Source organism: Nelumbo nucifera, chromosome 3 (genome assembly GCF_055504915.1).
Source record: "Nelumbo nucifera cultivar China Antique chromosome 3, China Antique-T2T, whole genome shotgun sequence".
Lineage (NCBI taxonomy): Eukaryota > Viridiplantae > Streptophyta > Magnoliopsida > Proteales > Nelumbonaceae > Nelumbo > Nelumbo nucifera.
Window position 1 is genome coordinate 55435502 of NC_142651.1, and position 21287 is coordinate 55456788.

The 21287-nt window shown below is 33.9% G+C and overlaps 1 protein-coding gene across 1 annotated transcript in view; it reads right to left on the reverse strand.

Moving 5' to 3' along the window:
* IIL1 (isopropyl malate isomerase large subunit 1) overlaps positions 1-11862 on the reverse strand; it is a 30044-nt gene extending 18182 nt beyond the window's left edge. Inside the window, exons 1-10 of the mRNA XM_010264157.3 lie at positions 11649-11862; positions 11406-11537; positions 11128-11298; positions 10684-10836; positions 10329-10397; positions 10119-10235; positions 4738-4812; positions 3731-3808; positions 3542-3637; positions 3330-3379 (exon numbers count right to left, since the gene is read on the reverse strand). Of these exons, the coding sequence (XP_010262459.1) occupies positions 3330-3379; positions 3542-3637; positions 3731-3808; positions 4738-4812; positions 10119-10235; positions 10329-10397; positions 10684-10836; positions 11128-11298; positions 11406-11537; positions 11649-11696 (989 nt within the window). The 5' untranslated portion in view covers positions 11697-11862. The remainder of the gene's footprint in view (positions 1-3329; positions 3380-3541; positions 3638-3730; positions 3809-4737; positions 4813-10118; positions 10236-10328; positions 10398-10683; positions 10837-11127; positions 11299-11405; positions 11538-11648) is intronic.
* Positions 11863-21287: the final 9425 nt, after the last annotated feature.

A 21287-nucleotide genomic window follows, 5' to 3' on the forward strand; every position in this document is an offset into this window, starting at 1 on the left:
AGAGGCCAGTAAACTAAAAGCATTTCTCAACTCTGAATTTGACATCAAAGATTTTGGAGATCTTCGGTATTTCTTGGGCATTGAAGTTGCTCGATCTAAGGATGGAATATTCATATCTCAGCGCAAATATGTCCTTGATCTTCTTGCTGAAACTGAAAAACTTTGAGCTAAACCCATCTCCACTCCCATTGATCCTAATCATAAGCTTTCTGCCACAGATGGTGCACCTTTGTCTGATAAAGGAGTGTTTCAGAGACTGCTTGGGAAGTTGTTATTCCTTTGCATGACTCGGCCAGATATTTCCTATGCAGTAAGTGTTCTCAGTCAGTTTATGCATTCTCCCAAAGATACTCATCTAGCTGCTGCAGAAAGGGTTCTGTGCTACTTGAAAGGTACTCCAGGGAAAGGTATTCTATTTGCTAAGCATGGTCACATGAAGCTGGAAGCCTTTACTGATGCAAATTAGGCAGGATGTATTGATGACAGAAGGTCCACCTCTAGTTATTGTGCTCTGGTTGTTGGGAATATTGTGTCTTGGAGGAATAAGAAACAATCAGTAGTTGCTAGATCTTCAGCTGAAGCAGAATACAGGGCAATGGCTCATGGTGTGTCAGAATTACTATGGCTACGATCCCTTCTAGAGGAGTTGGGGGTGGACTACGAAAAACCAATGATGCTCTATTGTGACAACCAAGCTGCTATAAACACTGCACATAATCCTGTTCAGCATGACAGAACTAAGCACATTGAGGTTGATAGGCATTTCATAAGGGAAAGAGTCTCTTCAGGAGAAGTTTGTTTACCATTTATCACATCAGAAGAGCAACTGGCTGATATCTTGACCAAGGGAGTTCCCAGGGGGGAATTTACACACTATATAAGCAAGCTGGGCATGGTTGACATCTATGCTTAGCTTGAGGGGGAGTGTAAAGAGGCTGGGCTGAATGGGCCCTAACAGCCTCTCATGTGATATCCTTTATTTTATCTTTTATTTTATGTTGATGGGCCTCACTTAATGGGCCTGTTATTTGTTCTTATTTTACTTTCTTTATGTAACTGCCAAGCTGGCCGCCACTTAAGGGTATACTTGTCATCATCAATTTTTTAGAGATTAATAAAAAATAGGGTTAGAGGAGAAGGGTAATTAATTCGACTTCTTCTTCTCTTCGCCATCTTCCTCTCTTATACAGTTATTCAGATCTGTTCTATTCTGTTAATCACTAAATTTAATCTTGATATTAGAGGACTGATTTACATCTACAAAGATTAGTGGACAAAAGAGGAGAAAAGGAAAAAAACAAATCAATGAAGATTGAATATTAGTTGAGCAAAGAGTAACAATAAAAAGGAACCACACCCTGTCAATACCCAAACACTTAACAATGTGTCAATGCAAATGAACACAATTAACAGCCACAACCACCCCAGCTTGGTCAGATAGCACCATCAATTCAAGGAGATAATCCAACAGGTGAACTGAATAGTCTACTTAAGGCTTCTATGACATAAATGAATAGTAGGGGGATAGAGGATCCCATTCATTGACAAAACCAATGCAAAGCTATAGGTTCTTAGGAAGAGCTCCCTTGAAAGCCTTCTAGAGAACAACAATCAACAGCTCTTCTAGTTAGCTTACTTAAGACTTCTATGGCAAAATTAATAGTAGGGGGGATAGAGGATCACTTTGTCTCAATCGCCTAATGCTGAAAAACTTGACATGTGGAGAACTGTTATAAAAGAATTGAGAAGGTCAGAGTTGTAATACACCTTCATTCAAGCTCTCTACCTGTGCCCAAAATTCATTCTCATGATCATGTAATCCAGAAAATTCTAGTTCATGTGATCAAATGCTTTCTCCATATCAATCTTACATATTGCAACTTCCTGCCCACTGCTTTTCCTGGAGTCTATAAATACATTTGCAACCAAAACATCAGTTATCCATCTGCCTTCAACAAATTCCCCTTAATAGAGATGATTGAGTTTAATGTCTTTTCATTCTGTTTGCTAGCACTTTCGAAACAATTTTTTATACACTCCTAATTAAGCAGAGCAGCCAGTAGTCTTTCAGCTCCCTAGATCCTTTTTTCAGCGCAAGAGTTAACAAAGTCAAATTTAAACTTTCTTTCCAGGGATGCATTGTGATGAAATTCTTCAAACAGTTATAGAAGTGCAAACACTTCTTATAGAAGATCATCATGAATTCATCAGGGCCAGGAGCCTTACCACTATTCCTTTCCTTTTATGCACCAAGTACTGAGAAAATTTTCTCAAGCTCTACAGTGTCAGAAGCTTCATCTGAAATTTTATCAAAATACACACCTAGTAGGGGCATTCTGTTCCAATGGTCTTTGTATAGATTGGAGTAAAAGTCAACAATTGCATCCTTGATTCTGTTACCTTCTTCAAGCAGTAATCCATTGACAACTAATCTTTTGATGTTGTTCTCTCTATGTATTGCATTGGCCATTTTGTGGAAGAATCTAGTATTGTTGCTGCCTTCTCTAAGCAATAGGTTTCTGAAATGCCGCCTCCATTTCACCTCCTCTTGGTAGGATAATTTATCAAATCCCTGCTTTACTTTTACCATTATTTATCTGATTCATCATTGATCTATTCCCTTTCTTCATCCCTGTCCACTTCAACCATGGAGATGAAGCATTTTGCTTTTTAATTTCAACTGTTCTGAACATTTATTCTTCACCTTTTGATTCTTTCTTTCAACCCTATGAGATTTTTGAAAATATTATAGCTAGCAGAACTTTGAGATTGCATTGCACCTCACCAATGCTCCAGTAGATCAATGTAGCCCTCTTCTCTGAAATACATATGCTTGAATCTGGAAGTTGGTAGTTTGTGTGTAATTCCTCCACAATCAATCATCACCATGGTTTGATGATTAACTAGATAGACATTTATGTTCATTATTACCCATCTTGATTCCTTTCTAGAGCATTGTCACTAATCTGAACTCTAAAGTCCTAGACTCCCCTGCCCCTCTTGATTCCTGAATGCTTCACTGGGAGGGGGGCGGGGGGCAAGGGATTCTATATTTCAAAATTTCTTGTCAAAATAAGTTTGAAACATTCACAGCAAGTAACTTTGACAATTTGGAATTACTTTCTTTATGGTTGGCATTCCTTGGGTCAATCTTAAGGGCATCCAAAAGTTGCTCTAGCAAAGTGAAGGCCACTCCTAGAAAGAGGTGAAGCACCATGAAATGCTCATTCCTTGCTACTCTTTGGGTTTCTGGTACTATGGAAAGAAGAGAAACTAGTACCCATGAAGAATAAAATAAATGACAAACTAAAGAACATTTTTTGGTTTACCTTGCATTCTCATCACTGTAAACTGGTTCAAAGGCCACTGATGTCTTACCCTGTGCAGAACAACATCAGTGCAAGATTAAACCACTAAATGTATTTCATCATGCATAAAAAGAAAGGAAAACCAACTATTGCATCACAGGATCAAATACATATATTAGTTCAAAAAATAATATTGTCAATCCATAAATACTCGATGAACCAATTGCACTAACCTCAAGGTACTTATATGTGGTACTATCAACAGGAACAACACCATTCTTTCCCCCAGCTTCCACAACCATGTTACACAATGTCATCCTTTCTTCCATCTTTTGGGTGGAGAGAAAGAAAAACCAATTAAAAATCCATGCTTAATAAGTATAATGAAAAAGATATGTGCCACAAAATCATAGGGTACCTACAGTTAAGCTTTCAACTGTAGAGCCAACAAACTCCATGGACTTATATGTTGCACCAGAGACAGTTATTTCACCAATAATCTGCAAAATAAACTCCATTACATAAAGGTGTCTAGACAATTCTTAGTGAGAGTGGGATGCCTACTTGCCTAAGTAATAAGAATTTTATAAAATAAAAAACTAAACTTTGGTTAGCTCCCTAATTTTATATACCAATCAACATGCATACTAATTGGAAAAAAAGAACCGTTTCTCTTGATTAAGAACATTTAATTTACTCTTGAAACAATGCAAATCATCAAATCTAAAAGATAATAGTGTTTTAAATATATTAATTCAATATTTTCAAAAATAATAGTAATATGATTTTTTTGATAAATAAATAATAGTAGTAATATAATAAGTATCTAATAGAGAAATTTCATATCAAATTAGTAACCAAAGAAGGCAATAATTTATGATGAAAATTTTAGAGAGCCAGTGAAAGAGAAAAAGAATAAGGGTGAAGCTGATGTTTTATTTAATGTAAGGGAGAGAAAGAAAGAGCGAAAATAGAAAGAAAAGGAAAACAACTCTTTATCCTTCTCTCTTCTTTCTTTCTTTTTGTCTTCTCAAAACCCTTGGATCTTTTAAATGTCAATGGTAAAACTTTAAAATGAAGTATAAAATATATAGAGTATATAATAGAATGTATTGACACACATATCGGTAAGATGCAACCAAAGCAATGATATTATAACAAGGCATCTGCCTTGTAATTTTTGTCACCTAGGTGGGTTCATAGTCACCTAAACCGGCACCTTGTTGCTATAAGTCGAGGCATTATGGCAAGGCACTCAACCAAGGGCACCCAGTTGCCTAGGCAACACCTTGAGAACTATGGGGAAAAGATTACCAGAAATTTTTGTTTCTTTTTTTTTATTGGAGACAGTGACTTTCATTAATTAAAAAAAGATTAATGAAAGATTACCAGAACTCAAAGAACTCATATCTTAGAACTGCTGACTTACTTGCAAAATTAAGTCCTTGGCAAGCAAATAATTGGGCATTTCACCATCCATTACAAATCTCATTGTTGGGGGAACCTGCAATTTGAACATGTAAAAAATTACAAGTAGCTGATTAAACAGTAGAGAAAACATCCATATCCAAGTCTACTAACAAATACGCTCTTCTATTTTTTAAATGATACAGTTGAAATTTTATTAATTGTAAAATACTAATACAAGTACAGCATGTGCCAAGCAACCCAAGATATAGGTCAGCAGCTGCTACCTCACCCTTCCCCCTTTTACAAGTAATCATTTTAAAATCGTCACCAAAAAGTTGATCCTTGTACACCCCTTTTAGGCAGTGTCAGACAAGGTTACTAGTTCCCTGCCCAGATATCTTATCTCTCTCATTACATTTCTATATTGTCATGTAGGCTGACTAGAATTTCTATGCCATCACACTAGGCCATTACGGCTTCAGAGTCCGCTTCCACCACACAAATAGCCTCTTCTATTGAGAATAAAATTTCTGCAACACCTTTAAGATGTAGATAGTAATTACTTTTTTTATGGTAAGAATGGAGTATATATAGTTATATACTAACATATGGCACTAAACAGAAAGGAATGGCAAAACAAGATTCATGTAGCCAACCCTATATCATTAGGACAAGGCTTAGATGATGACAATGATATGCAAGATGGTAGATGGAACTATGAGTAATCACAAATCCTAAAAAGAACTAAATAGGCCCCCGTACAAAATCATGCATAAAGAAAGCCTAAACTCGGTAATGAAAAGCCCCAAAATGTATTACTCCTCAATGCTCTTTCCATTGTAATATTACCCACAAATGAATTGGCTGATCATGGAACCCAATGGAAGTAGCGGCTCACTCTAGATGCCAATGATCTTGCCTCAATTTTGGTAATATAATCTCCAAAGGCTAGGAACAAGGGACTCTTAATTGAAGAACCCAATATGTTTCTTTTCCTGGAATGGATATTAGTTGGTCTAGGGACATCTGGGCATCTTGTAATCTATCTTTCAGTGTTCCAGAATGACTACTCATCGCTGTTTGGAAAAAGAATGACCAGAATACCTGTTGGAAGTACTTGGAAGATTTATTACTTGACTCTAAAGAATAAATTGGATAGTTTTAACGATTTTCTAATTAATAGATCAGACCCAACTTGTACAGAACTATACAATAATAGAGGCTTCCATGTTGATTAGCAAGGAGCAGCTTTAACATTGTTTGTTTTACTTATGAAAGGTAATAGGAGCAAAAAGAAAAAACATGAATTAGGTGGTGTTTGATTGCACTTTTCAGATGTCTGAATCTAAAAACATTACTTTTCAGACGCCATCTTCGTTTGGTATGCCCTCTTATTACAGATCTGAAATTGGATTTCATATCTTAATTTCTAAGAGGTGGAAAGGCTGCTTAATGCGCTCAGACGTAATTCAGAGGTGCGTAAAAGATATAAATGCCCTCAAAGAAATTTTAATATTACATGTTTTTGTCCTTCATGTAACTCGAATCGAACCCTCACTGCAACCTAACGAAGCTCCACCGCCGTTGCACTATCTCTGTCTCTCTGTCTCTCTCTCTCCTGTATTCCCGCCACCACCGCTGCATTGCAGCGGCTCTCTCTCTCTCTCTCTCTCCTGTCTTCCCGCCACTGCCGCTGCAAGTTGCAACGGTGGCGGTTCCTTCTCTCTCTCTCTCTCTCCCTCCCTCCTATCTTCTCGCCACCGCCGCTACAACTTGCAGCGGCAATTCGTTGAGTAGTAATAATAATATTATTATTAATTATAAATTATTTTTATTAATTATTAATTATTTTAATATTTTTTGTTAAACACTAATTTTTTTATTAAACATTACAAATTATTAATTATTTTTATTAACTAGTTATTTTTAATTATTTCATTAATTTTTAAAAATTATTTTAATTTTTATTTGTGTAAATTATTAATTATTAATTATTTTAATATTTTTATAGTCATTAATTATTTTTAAATTTTAATCGTTTCATTTATTAATTAATAATTAGTAATTATTAATTTATTATTTATTATCTGTATTGTTTCAATGTTATTTTGAAGTTGAAAATTATTTTTTATGAGATAATGCAAAGGGAACTCAACATTTCCAAATAGTATGTTCTAGGAGTAAAATAGTAAAATCAGTAAATTTCAGATGGTAAAGGATTAATCCAACACAAACAAACTTGTGGATTCAGAGCCTCTAAAAAGTAAAAAAGCACATATACTTCTTTTCAGATTTCAGACACAAAAAATACCTTTTTAACTTTTCAGATCTGAAGTTTCAGATTTATCAAGCGCCACCTTAGTCTAACCATTTTCTAAATGAAATCATGAGATTACTTCATAATGCTAATTTGACATGGCTCAGTATGCAAATTAATCATGTATTTGCAAATCTACCCACTTAGGGATGGCAATTTCTACCCTACCCGGTGGGTACCCACCCCGACGGGGCGGATTTTTTTGCTTGAAAAAGGGATTTTGGGGTGGGGACGGGTTTTGGGATTTTACAACCCAGATATGGGTAGGGTACAGTTTTAGGCTAAACCCAACTCTCCCCAACCTGCAAATTGTTGAAAAGCAATGAACTTAGGTATTAGGTGTTGAATTTAATAATATTTCGACTTTTATGTTAAGGATAATTGATCGTTATGTCTTTTCTACATGTTTTAATCAAATAATTAGAAATTTTGATGTTTGTTCATGTTATTTTATTTGTTTATTGCTTATATATAACATAAAATGATAGGAAATTAGATGCGGGTTTTGGACCCAACCCACCCCACACTCAAATGCGGGGAGGGTAGGATAGGTGAGGGTTTTGCATTTTCATGTGTGGGGATGGTTTGGACTATGAAAACCCAACCCACTACGGGTTTTGGGGAGGATACGGATTAGGAGGTTTAGGGAGGCAAGTAGGGTCTAGAATTTACAAAACCCTTCCATCCCTATGCCCACTTTATAATATAAGCTTTGGAGGAATGACTTAATCAGTGTTGACTAGGCTCAAAGACCACCACTCCTCATTACTTCCAAATGACCTCAGGCATGGCTCAACTCTCTTCAGATACGAGAATATCGGATTATGCAACTGCCTCACCATTCTTTTGGTCAAAATATTAGATCATAATGGGAGGAAATACCAATAGAAGGGTGGCCAGTTTTTCAATTCATGGAAAGTCTTAAATATATTGATTATAGATCAGAAAAGTAAAAGGAAATAATCTTGATCGTATACAATTGAAACTTAAAAGTAGGAATCATGACTCTCTATATAAAGTAGAGGAAGGCCAAAGGCAGGAACATGGCTGAAGAAGAATATTGCTCAGTAGTAGGCTAGAGACCAACTATGAGAAAATTTTAAGGAGGGATGAGATAATTTTTTAGACAAAAGTCAAGTTTTAGTTGGATTAAAGAAGAAGATGGTATGTAAAATTCTTTCAATAGCATAATCAATGGATGACGAAGGAAAAACATTAGCAAAGTGTAAGGATTAATGATCAAGAGATTTAAAGCCTAGTGAAATTGGGGTTGGATCCTTTTTAGGTATGAGAGAAGTCAGTGGTTTAATAGAATTAATTATTATTGGGACCAAATTAGTTTGTCTATCAGTGATGATGCGTGGAAGGAGTAAAAGTTTGAAACCAATAGAATTTGAAAAGATGTGATTCTCCTTTTGAAGGGAAAATTGATAATTTCCTTCATGGTGGCTATTAGTTCTGCGACCCTAAAAAGTAGCCCTCTTTACCAGTTTTATATGTATTGGCTTCTTCTCCACCACCACACAGCAAATTAAGAAAAGAGGGTAGGTTTGAGGCAAGTCAAGAGTCAGTTAATCATCTTCTCATGTATTTGAGTTTACTGCCAGGATATGGAAGCATTATAGATCTCTGTTTGGAACCAGGTGACTTCTCCCCGCAAACATCCTAAGCCTGTTTGAAGATGGTCCTTTCCACACCACAGACCAAGAGAAATGAATTATGTGAAGGATCACCAGAGCTATTATTGTTTATACCATACCAAACCTCTAGGAATTATCATTGACCTTGTTACTATTATAAAGGCCCAATAGATATTGACAAGAGATGAATTCAAAGAAACTTTGCATAGTCATGGACACAAGATTTGGAATCTAACTATCTAAAATGTGCTGAAGAGTCTGACATGGCAAGATGAAAAATGTCAACCCTCAGCCAGTGTTTGCTACACATCTACAGAAAAGTATATACTATTAAAATAGTTAATATTTTTTTTGAATCCTAATATTATATAGATTATACATATAAAAACATCTAAAATGTTGTCTTTGTTACTCAGTAATGTTTTACAAGAACATAGACTACCTTATGTACAGTGAATGAATTTGACACATTTAAGACAGACATTTCATACACTTAGAAATGTCCTTGCAAAACTGGTTCAAAGGCATTGCTATGGATTCTGTGACTAGTTGTTGGTGAAGCTTTGGGGGAATGGACCACCCTGAAGGGCCTGAACACACTCCTGCTTATGCCATGAGCAACATATGTTGGGGGGAGGGGTCCTAATTGTGACTAGTTGATGGCCCAGACAGCTAGATGGGCTCTGCCCATTGAGGTACATTCTTAAGGACTCTGGAGCCTTGGCCTAAAGGCAATTCTATACTGATAAGTTGGCTAGGGAAGGGATTGGAGATGTGAGTTGTTCAAGGAATCCTCCCTTCTGAAACAGCATTGCTCTGTTGACTGAACCTTTTTTTGTACTTCTGTCTTAGAGCCCTACCTCAAAACTCTGGTCTTCTTTAACAGTATCATATTCTTTGATCTTTAATAAAATTTATTCATTTATCAAAGAAGAGGGAAAGCAAAAAAGAAATCTCAGATATATTGAAGACAAAAGGAGGCCGGTTGAGGAACTGATTAGAAGAACGATGGGATCCAAGCACTTATGCCTGTCTGTACAGGATTGATTCAAAGGTACTCCACACCATGCCCTTTTTGAGACCAGGACATTGTTCCCTTGATGGTTATGTCTTTGGCAATTGTTGCCATGTTGGGCCAGAATGGTCTCTGTATAGTGTCTCATACGTGAGTTGTAAATGGTGCTTTTAAGTTCTTTACGAATACAATACTTTCTCTCAAAAAGAAGAAAGGAGAAGGAAATGTAATGGTGCAATTGAAAGGAAATAATTGACACAAAATAAATGAATAAAAGATTTAAAATATGGGTTAAAAAAAAACTATTAAGGAACAATTATTGTCCATTTTCCTTGGTCTACAGGGACCGGACCAACATTGGGTAATGGCCTATTAGTAACTTCAAGGAAATGAGATGCTAGAGGACAGAAAAGTAAGTATTTGCAGACCTTAAGAAGGAGTTTCCCAGTTCCCATCACAAAACCTGCATCAGTGTTGCCAATTCCAGTAGCAAACTGTCCAAATGCTCCAGCATTGCAAGTATGGGAGTCTGTACCCAGAAGGACCTGATAGATGTTTTAAAAGTGTAAAACAATGGCGAAGGACAGCAATACATCCATAAATAATTAATTTTTGGTGACTGGTAAAAAAAGGTTCACCTCCCCTGGCCTGCAATGACCTTCTTGTGCAAGAGCTACATGGCATACACCTTTATAATCTGGATTCACCTACAAAATCATTAAAGAACATGAAGCTCAATGTAAAGGGGAAGCTGTTCACTAGGAAAGAGTTTGCCTAGGGCTGCATTGTCTCTTCATAAAATGGATGCAGATTATTTTTAAGCTGAAATATTTAAGTCATTATTTCAGCTTTGTTTCCATCCTTCCTTTATAATTTGTTTCATTGTAAAAGGACCAAAAATATAGCTCAAATATTTCAGCCTGAAATTTTTTCCTTCCATTTTAGATTCAAATGTAGCCTAAAAGAAAAACAGGGAATGATAGAGAGCCATGCCTTGAAGTTACTGAGATCCTTGATGTCATAGAAGTACTTGATATTTTGCTCCAAGCAGAAATCCCTCAAGATATCCACATTACGATTTGCACGTTCATCACTAGTGAATATATAATGGTCAGGTATAATGACAATCTTTTCACGATCCCAAACCTTTCATTTTGAATCAAGAACACAACTTATTAGCTCAAAGATAGTGTATAATCCGACGAACTCAAGTCACAGCATATATAAAAACTGAGAAAACCAAAAACAAAAAAAAAAACATTATGAAGTTATTAACATTAATCAGATTACTGATTACCATGGAAACAATGAGAATATTCATCAATTTAAACAAATAATTAATGGAAAGATAAAATCTCAATTCATCAACAACTTGAGTAAGAAAACTGCTACAATTTACATTTTGCCTAAAGAGATTGATCTGTAATGACTGCATACCTTCGCATCCTCGCCAAACTCTCTTTTGAAGATTCCGATCGTCCCCGGCCCACAGACATCATGTGTCATCAAGACATCCACATTAACCCAGATATTCTCTCCTGAGCTCAATTGGGTCTTCTCGGATGCCCTAGCTAAGATCTTCTCTGTCATTGTCATGGCGTTTTTCACCTGCAATCAATTTAAAAACCGAAAAAAAAAAGAAGAATTTAATAATGAACAGACAATAAAATTATGGAGTTGAAGATAAAGGAGCAGAAGGGTATAAGAAACCCAACCGAGCCAGTGGTCGAAGGTGGCCTCTGTGATTGGGGAGGCGCCATGACTGCGACAACTTTCGTAGAACCCTTTCTCTTGCATTTCTGAATGTAGAGCGGAAGTGAAGTAAAAGAAGATAGACCCACTTCTTTCTGAAATCAAATAACTATCAGGCATAGACTTCCAAAATCCCATGTAAAAATAGGAAAGGAGAAATAAATTTAAAGAACATATGGTAAGAGAGAGAGAGAGAGAGGAAGAACCTTTTTGAATAAATAAGTTGAGCTTGAAGCAATTGCAGAGGAAGCCATAGATGGGAGGTATCTGAATGGCTCTTCTCGTGGGCAGAACTGAAGAAGAGAGAACACGGCGGTCAAAGAATGAAGCTGGAAAGCCTGGAATTAGAGAGAAAATCAAAGTATGATGTCTGAATTCTGACCGTTTGATTCTCTGATACCATGTCTGGATTTTTCTGTATTAGACTTTTCAGTCTTTCATAGAACCTACTATTAACCAGGTTTAAGCGGTTAAGCCGGATGAAGTTTCATCGGTTCCAAGTGCACTCAGTAACTCGAACCGACCCATTTGCGATCCCAGAACTCACTCTCAACCACATGTTGCTTGCTGGACGCACAGAGAGATACAGGCATGCAGCATTAGCACCAGATGGTGGAGACGGACTAAAGGGACCATCCGATTTCTTCCTGATTGAAATCAAACAAACGTGTGGTTGATGGGTCACGAAGCCAAATTGTGGAATTATATACAATCCTATCCAAAATTTGACCAACTAGGAAAAATAAACACCCACGTTGTAATTTGTCATTTGTAGGGAACGGCATCTGCTCCTCACACAGGCACATTCACCGTGCATTGGGAACATCTCCCGTAAATAATAATTTATAAGTATGGGAGATGTTCCCATGAATAATAACTTATAAGTATGGGAGATGTTCCCAATACATGGTAAGATGTGCGTGTGAGATCGGTGTGAGGCGCCCTACGTGAGGAACAGATCCAGTCTCCATTTGTAAAATTGACAAAATCCAAATAAACCCCTATTCTATGGGTGTTCATTGGTCGTTTCAGTTCGATTGCAAGTTGTGTGGCCAATCAAACCAACCTAGTTGGATTAGAGAGTTGATCATCCAAAACCGATAAATCATTAATGAAAATCAACCAATTCGGGTTGTATTGATTTTGGTGGACTTTTGGTTTGGTTGGTTGGTTCAAAAGATTTGAATTAAAAAAAATTAAATTTAAATTTAAAAAACTATAACGGTATTATTAAAAATTAGGTTAAAATTTTTAAATTTACAATATAAAATATTATAGACTACAAAATATAGTAATTTTCCCACTTTTCCATATTAAAAAGTTAAATTTAAAATATAAAATACTAATAATATATATATATATATCAAGTTGTTTTGATCAATTTACAAACAATCAAACCAAAACCAACCCAACCTGATCAAGTTGGGAAAATTGTGAACCAAAGCTAACTGAAAATTCTAGAAAACTAACCAACTTGGATTGGTTAGTTTGGTTGTTTTCATTGGTTTGATGAACAGCCCTACGCTAGTCTATTTGTTTGTCACTAGCAAATTTCACACAAGCAGCTCCTATATCATTTACTAGTACAAGATTTCCATACTTACGAGTACCAAGATCATAACATATAAAGCATACTACGATTTAAACTTTATCACATTGTTTTCAACAGATGATTGACCTAGCCAATTGGACCATTTAACTTGTCATCCAATCATGATTTCATTTCAAGCTAGCCTCAAACTAACCTGTACTTAAAAATTGTTGACTTGGTCAATAACCTGCCAACCAAAGCAGTTGTACCATCAATTCACTTGACCCAATGAATGGGTCATGGGTTACAACTTACAAATTACCATATGTTTTTCTAGGGCTAAGGGCATGTTCGTTTCCTCTTAACTCTTATGTCTTAAGAGGAATATTTTAACTTTAAGAGAAAAATTGCTGTTCATTTCCTCTTATAATTTTTTGTTTTCCAATAATACCCCAAAAAGACAAACAAAAACTCTCATATATGGGGTTAAAATGGATATTTGATAATTTTCAAAATTCAAAATTCAGAATTCAGAACACAACATTTTCTACATTCAGAATTCAAAGGAAAGAAAAGTTCACCAACACCAATATACCTCTTAATGTAATTATTGCACTTTTAAATGTCACTTCAGAGCAAACGAATAGGCCCTAAGTTTGGAAGGAGTACAAATAAAAATATGTAGATTGCAAAACCTCGTATTTTCTATTATTTTGTTTGTATTTGCACGAGCAAAGGTTTAAATATTTGTAATAATACTTATATCTATATTAGTAAGTGTGCACGTGCTTTGTACGTGGCAATTCTATATGATGATAATTATAATAATAATGTATCCAAAATTTTCTACAAACTTTATATTTTATTTTTTGTTTATATACATAAACAAATCTGATTGCAAAATCCAAATCTTACTACATAAACACCTCATCCAAATACGTGATAGTCAGATCGAATTGTAAACTTTTAAGTATCATTGACAGGCCTACCTACTTGGCTAGACTCGCCTTTTTGTAGTGTTTTATCTTTTTGGTGTATCTTTCTTTTTTTGTTTATTTATAAAAAAACATGTAAGATTTAAATATAGGGAATTGAATGAGGTGAAAAGTAGTAGTTCAATTTACAATTTAACTCTTACATAATTAAATAGGGAATAAATTCAAAATTGGGTATTTTAGTAACTATATATTTTAAAAACTGGACTAGATCAAATGGTCAGATTGTTTGGCCTAGGAACCGGTCAGGTCACCAGTTCTGTTTTGGCCTTGAACTGTTATTTAAAAAAGCCATTGAAATGGTCAAAGAACCGTTGACCCATGCAGTTTAACCGTTAAAATGTTTAACCTTGTTAATGGTTCTCGGATTGCTTTCAAACTAATTCCAAAATTTTTATTTATTTTAAAATGGAAATTAAAAAAATAAAAATATTGAAGAAAGAAACCTTGATATCTCATAATCTTGTTCAGTTATTCCGAATGGCCAAAATTAGTTAGGGTTTTTAGTTTTTCCATTTTGATTTTGAGTTTTTTCATTTATGTGATTATTTTTAGGGCCCTTCTTTTTAAGTTGTAACACCAAAAAAATTACAACTCTCAAACAATCAATGCAAGAAATTAGAGATTAAACACCGATATTATATTAAAAATTTAATATATAAATGAAGCAAACTATATGGGATTTGTGAGAGATTTAAAGAGAGGAGAGATGTAAGAAGAGGGCAAATAGTTCCTTCTTCTTCTTCTTCTTTTTTCTCACTTATTAGCTTTAACCAGCCACCTCATTCTTAAAATTTCACACTCCTCTCTCATAATAATGTATATATACGGTGGACCAAGGTTTTTAAAGCTGAACCAGACAAGAACTATTTTGGGAACCAGTTCCTAGGTCGAAATGTCCAGTTTGAACAGATGGCATGTTTTGACTTATAAAACAAAAAAAAAAATGAAAAATACAGCCAAAATATTTGTCTTCCAAGTTAATGTTTCGACCACTTGGGTCAACAGGTCACCGACCAAATCAAGTGTTTTTGGCCAAAAAGTGGTTTTAGGGTGAAACGAAACGAGTTACCTTACCTATTTCCAGTTTTTCCGATCTAGTCTAGTTTTCAAAACCATGTGATGAACTTTAACCTAAGTCTAATTTAACTATCAAAATAAAAAGTTACATTATATTTTTACATCTTACCGGTTTGACCCACTCAAATTAGGCATTTGAACCGTTGACCCGAAACCAGAAGCCAAAGCATTCCACAATCTTATTCATATTTTTAGTAGTAGTGTAAATATAGAATTATAGATGCGTTCAATTTTTTTCTATATTTTTATGTAAAAATAATTCTGATATGTTACACTTATTTTTTTGTTTAGTATGATAAATATATTATATTATACATGTGCCTGAATGCTTTTTTTTGCAAAATTTATCTATTTTTCATTTTGTATTTTTATATTTTATTAATTTTTATTATTTATTTATGATATTAAAGGTTAACACATTTAACCCAAAAGTTGAATTATTTATTATTAATTTTTATATTTAATTATGTTTTCATTTTGATTATCATGAAAATAAGTATTGTTTATTACTTTTTTTTTAATTTGATTAAAAAAATATCATAAATGTGTCTAATTTTTTCTATATTTTTGTAATTTTCTATATTTATTTCTATTTTAAAAATTTTATTACCTAACTATGACTTCAAACGTTGATCAATTTGATTCAAATGGTTGAATTGCTTAGCCACCACTTGTATAAAGAATGGTTTTGTTTCTGAGTAAGTTTTAAAATATGAGTTTATATTGTTAAAAATATTGACATAGATCTTATTATTATCATTTATTAGTGAAAAATAACTTTAAAATATATGATTTAATAAGAGAAAATGGGTCTAATACCTTAAATATAAGACTTAATGGGAGAGGATTAAATGAAGTGGAAGGTAATAATTGAAATTACATTTTCAACCCTTACAATTAGAGATGGATTAAATACACAAATATGATAATTTTATTAGCCATTAAAGTTGGCATTAAAGCTATAATAAAATATCTTTTATACCCTTTCTCAAATAGGAAAATAGAGGGTAATTTTAGTTCAAAAAAAGTTTTGCACTACATTCACACTTTTATATATAGTATAGATATAGATATGTGGTGGCACTCATAAAATTATGCATTCATAAATGTATTATATGAGATTAGGCCATTCAAGCATAACTTCACATCTTATTGGCTATTCAAGCATTATGACCACTAGTTTTGAGGGGTATTTTTCACTTTTTTCTGCTTTTTTTGAGAAGCCCGAAGGCAAAATCATTGTTGCTTATCCTCTAGAAGTACATGCATAATAAAAGATGGGGCAATAGGCCAGGTATGCATTCTCGAAATATTACAAGCATATTTAGCAATGGAGTGAGCAACCCTAATTCCTGTATGGGGGGGGGGGGGGGTGAAGGATATAATTGGATTATCAAACTCGCTCAGTAGTCTCCAACAATCGGCGATGATAGAGCTTAAACGCTAGGGTACTACAGCTACTTGGTTGAGATCACTAACTAAGCATCTCCTTCGATGCAGAAAGAAGAGAGGCCTAGATTAACTACTAACAGGAGACCTCCTTAAGAGCTAAAGTTTCAACCACTACTTCAGGTGGATTTAACAGGGAAATGTACTGCTCAAGCAAACATAAACTCGCCCATTGGGGTGAAACTTCTAACCCTTCTCTACGTAGGGGTGGCAACAAGCTGAGCTTTTCACGAGCTGCTCGAGCTCGGCTCATGAAAAGCTCAGCTCAGCTTGGTTGAAGCCAAGCTCGATCTCGAGCCCAATTCAATGGTTCGATTATGAAACGAGCCAAGCTCGAGCCTAGTAGAGCTCAGCTCGTGAAGCTCGAATATATATATATATATATATAATAAAATTAAAGAAAATAATATATATATAATAAAAATATTATAATTATTAATTATTATAATTCTTAAATTTTTAAATATCAAATAAAAATATTATTTTTATATATAATTTTTTATTTTTATAAAATATTTTTCTTAAAATCGATCTCAAGCTTATAAATTTTTTACTCGAGCTGAGCTCGAACCTGGTACTATTTGGCTCGGCTCGGCTCGAATCCACCCCTACCTCTACGAGATGAGGCAGCCAAGGTTCATGGAGGATTCTCACCTCACTCCCCCATCCCCAATTAAATAACAGGCTCCTAGGCAAAGCAAATCTTTCCAATCGACCATGTTGCGCCAAATTCCAAAAATGAGAACTCCGGGCTTGTGAATTGCAATAATTTATAGAAATGAGAACACCATAGATTTGAAGGGTTCGAAATGGAGGGCCAGACTAGTTTCATTACCAAAGCTTTATTATTGAATTCCATAGCCTTAAATTAAACCAAGTCCCCCTACACGCTTCGGCTTTTTCATCGAAGACGAAGCTTTTAGATAGATATGTTTGCTTTCCGAAGAGAAGCCCCACCAGAAGTCTCGTGCAATAGTATCAATTTTCTGAGAAATTCCTTTGGGGATTTCTTGTATTGCCAATTTGCCATGAAATAGCAGAGATAGATGATTTGATATGAGTACTTACTGTCTTGCATGAGAGAGGCAAGCAGCTTCCTGTATTGCATGAGTGTGTTGATCTCTTGTGGAGAATGGTATGATGATAGGGGGCAACCTTGACAGAGGCCTCTCTCAGGCATGAAACTCTCCCCTAGGTGGCCATAGAAGAATATGAAAAGAACTAGTGGAAATACAGCAATGGATTAACTCATGGTTTTCAAAATTGGACCGGACCGGATGGTCAAACCGGGAAACCCGGAATTGGTTAGGTGACTGGTTCTGGTCATCCCCAAAATCGGATTTTCCATAAAAATCATTGATTTTGGTCAGCAAACAGCTGACCTAGGCCATTAACCGTTTGTACCATTTGAACGGTTTTGTCTAGTTTTTATTTTTTTTATTTTTTTTATTTTTTTGTTAGAACGGGCCGACCGTTCGGGTCGAATAGTCAGATCATTCGACCCGATAACCGGACCCCTGACCAGTTCAATCTCCGAATCGGTTTTAAAAACCATGAATCAACTTACAAAACTGGGGAGAGAAGCCACGTTGTCGTAAAACCCAATCCAAGGTGAGAAAACCTTTAGAGGCATAACTTTGCGCTCATTAAATGGGATTGGAGTGGTTTTTAACTTTTTTTTTTTAATTTGGGTAACTTTTTGCAATCCATGTAATGCAAGGTGTCTTGGGCTAATAAAATTGCCAAAAAAATTAAACTAGAATAAAAAACATATATTATATACACAATATAATTATATATTCTGAATATATATACCTACCACCTAGAGGGAATGAGTTAGCCTTCAAATCAATTTTTAAACACTGTTTTATCAAGGATATACAAACAAAATGGAAAATGATGGCAAAGTTTTTTAACAAGTACAAATAAAACCCCTAGAGAAATTCCAAAATTCATATATAAGAATATGTGATTTTTTGGTAATAAATAAAAAGATCATTGATTAAAGTTGTATTTGATACCTTTAGTAGTTGTTTATACTTAGAACATTTTGGGTTGATTAATACAAACTGGTGTTTCTACTTGAAAGTTAAATTTAATATTTTGACTATAATTGAGGCTTAGTTTGGGAAGAGTGTAAATAAAGATATGTACAATACAAAACCTTATATTGTATTTGCACTATACATATTTGTATATATACACTTCCAAAATTAAGCCTAAATGTCAATGATCAATCTCAAACATGCATTTTTCTAGTTGAAGTGAGTCTCATATGTGATATGACAACACATATTTTTCAGCAATTTGTATTGCTTAATCCAAAAATAAAAAAATTTTAAGTAGAATTGGCAATGGTACCAAACACAACCTAAGACATATGTCCAAATTTTCTAAAATCTTTCCATAAGGCTATGTTTGGTTTCAGGGAAAATTTTGGTGGAATGGGAAGGGATGAGAAAGGGAAAATAGGTGAAAAACTTTCACATTATATTGTTTGGTTGCAAAAAGCAAAAATTGTGGGAAAATCAACACCAATAATTATTACTAATTAATTAATTACTACTTAATATTTTTTATTATTTTATATTTTATTGTTAAGGGTCATTTATTAAAACACCCTCTATAGTTTCATGGATTTAATAAAATCTACCCTATAGTTTGTGTTTTACTAAAACAGCCCTATCGTTCGCAACCGATTTACTTAATCAACATTTCATTAGATGATAAAGGGAAATTATTGTTTTGACCCTAATGCCTATTTGAATAAATTTAATCAAAATAAACTAAAAATAAAAATACCATTTTTGCACCTAATAATACATGAGCAACCACTATATTTGGTCAATTTTGTTTCTGTATGAAGAAGTGTTTTTTTTTGTTCAAAAGCACAAATTTCATTAACTATACATTAGGAGAAAGAGGCAAGTCTTGCTCTACAAAAGCAAGGAACCAATTCTCAGATTCTACATGATATAGAAAGACCGGAGGCCTAAGCAAATGAAGTGCTATGAAGAAGTGCTTGGAGTACCATTGGAATAAATAATAAATCATGGGCCCATGCTCTGGAATGTTTTCCACTCGATCTAGGTGATCATGGTATGCTATTTTCAAATGGCAAAACAAAACTTCTTAGTGAAAGGTCAATTAAGTAAATAGGTTGAAAACTATAGGGGTGTTTTAGTAAAATGAAAATTATAGGGTAGGTTTTAGTAATTCCATAAAACTATAGGGGTGTTCTAGTAAATGACCCTATTACTTTTTTAATCAATTATTTAGTTAATTAATATTTTAATTTTAATATTTTATATTTTATTTCATTATTATTATTTATTATTATTATTATTATTATTATTATTATTATTATTATTATTAGTATTAGTATTAGTATTGTTGTTGTTGTTATTTACTTGATAATTTTTATATTTTAAAGTTAATTAATAATTATTAATATTGTTTTACTATTGAATATTTTATTAAGTATTAATTCTTGACATTATTTAATATTATGTTTTTTAGTTTTCCTTTTATTATTAATATTTATTAATAAGTAATAATTAATTATTAAATCATTATGTAATCAATTAGTATTTTTATTTAACCTTAATTAATTAATTACATTTTATTAAATAATTAATAATTTATTAACGAGTCACTAGTTGAATATTAACTCTTAAAAATACTATAAGGAAGGTGTTTTTTATGTTAAACTAGTATTCCCTTCCTTTGCCACTTTTTTTACACCAAAATGGTGTGATTTCACATCCCAAGAATTGAGAATGGTAATCTCACCTTTCTCCCATATCATCTCATCCCACAAACCAAACGTATAGGAAGGTAAGAATATTCAAAAATATTTATTTTTTCCCTTCCTAGCCCATAAACCTAGGGCTGCTGGGGCTAATTTTTTAAACTGAACTGAGGTTATCGGTTTTTCGAAAAATGGTAACCAAAACCGAATTGAAGCCGGCCGGTTAATCGATTGACTGGTTCAGTTAAGTGTCGGTTCGGTTTGTCGGTTTTTCAATTTTTTATTATTTACAATATTTATTATAGAAAAATATATAAATATATAATAAAATACTAGAAATATATATAATATTATATTTTAAATAATAAATACTATATAATATTATATATATATATATGTAATGCATATTTATTAATTTATAATGTATAAAAAATAAAAAATATATAATATATATAAATATACATAATATATATATAAATATATTATACCGGTTGGTTCGGTTAACCGCCGGTTTTCTAATTTGGTTAACCAAAACCAAATCGACTGGTTTGGTTAACTGAATTTTTTGTTTGATTTCAGTCGGTTCAGTTTTTTGTTTTTTTTGCTCACCCCTATATATGGGATATAAAATGCTTGTGTTGTTTGGGTCTATAGATGCAAAAGAGTCCTGAACTTAAATAGGTGAGAGAGCTAGTTGATCTATCACCATGCCAAAAAAAAAAAAAAGGAAAAATAAGAGTGGTAGTTTTGTGGTGACATCCTACAACAATTTCTCTTCTAGTAGTAGTGGCATCCAATGGCAGCAACGAAAAGTTTTTTTTTTTATGAAAGATCAACAAGAAGTTAATTGAAGTAGACACTCAATTTGGAAATGACTAGATTTAGCAACAACTTTAGAAGCAACAAAGTTGGGAAAAGGCGGATTACCAAAATAATAAAGGGTAAACTACAAAGACCCCCTGTACTATGGGGTCTATGACAAAGACCCCCCTGTACTATGGGGTCTATGACAAAAACCCCCCTATATTATGACTGACTG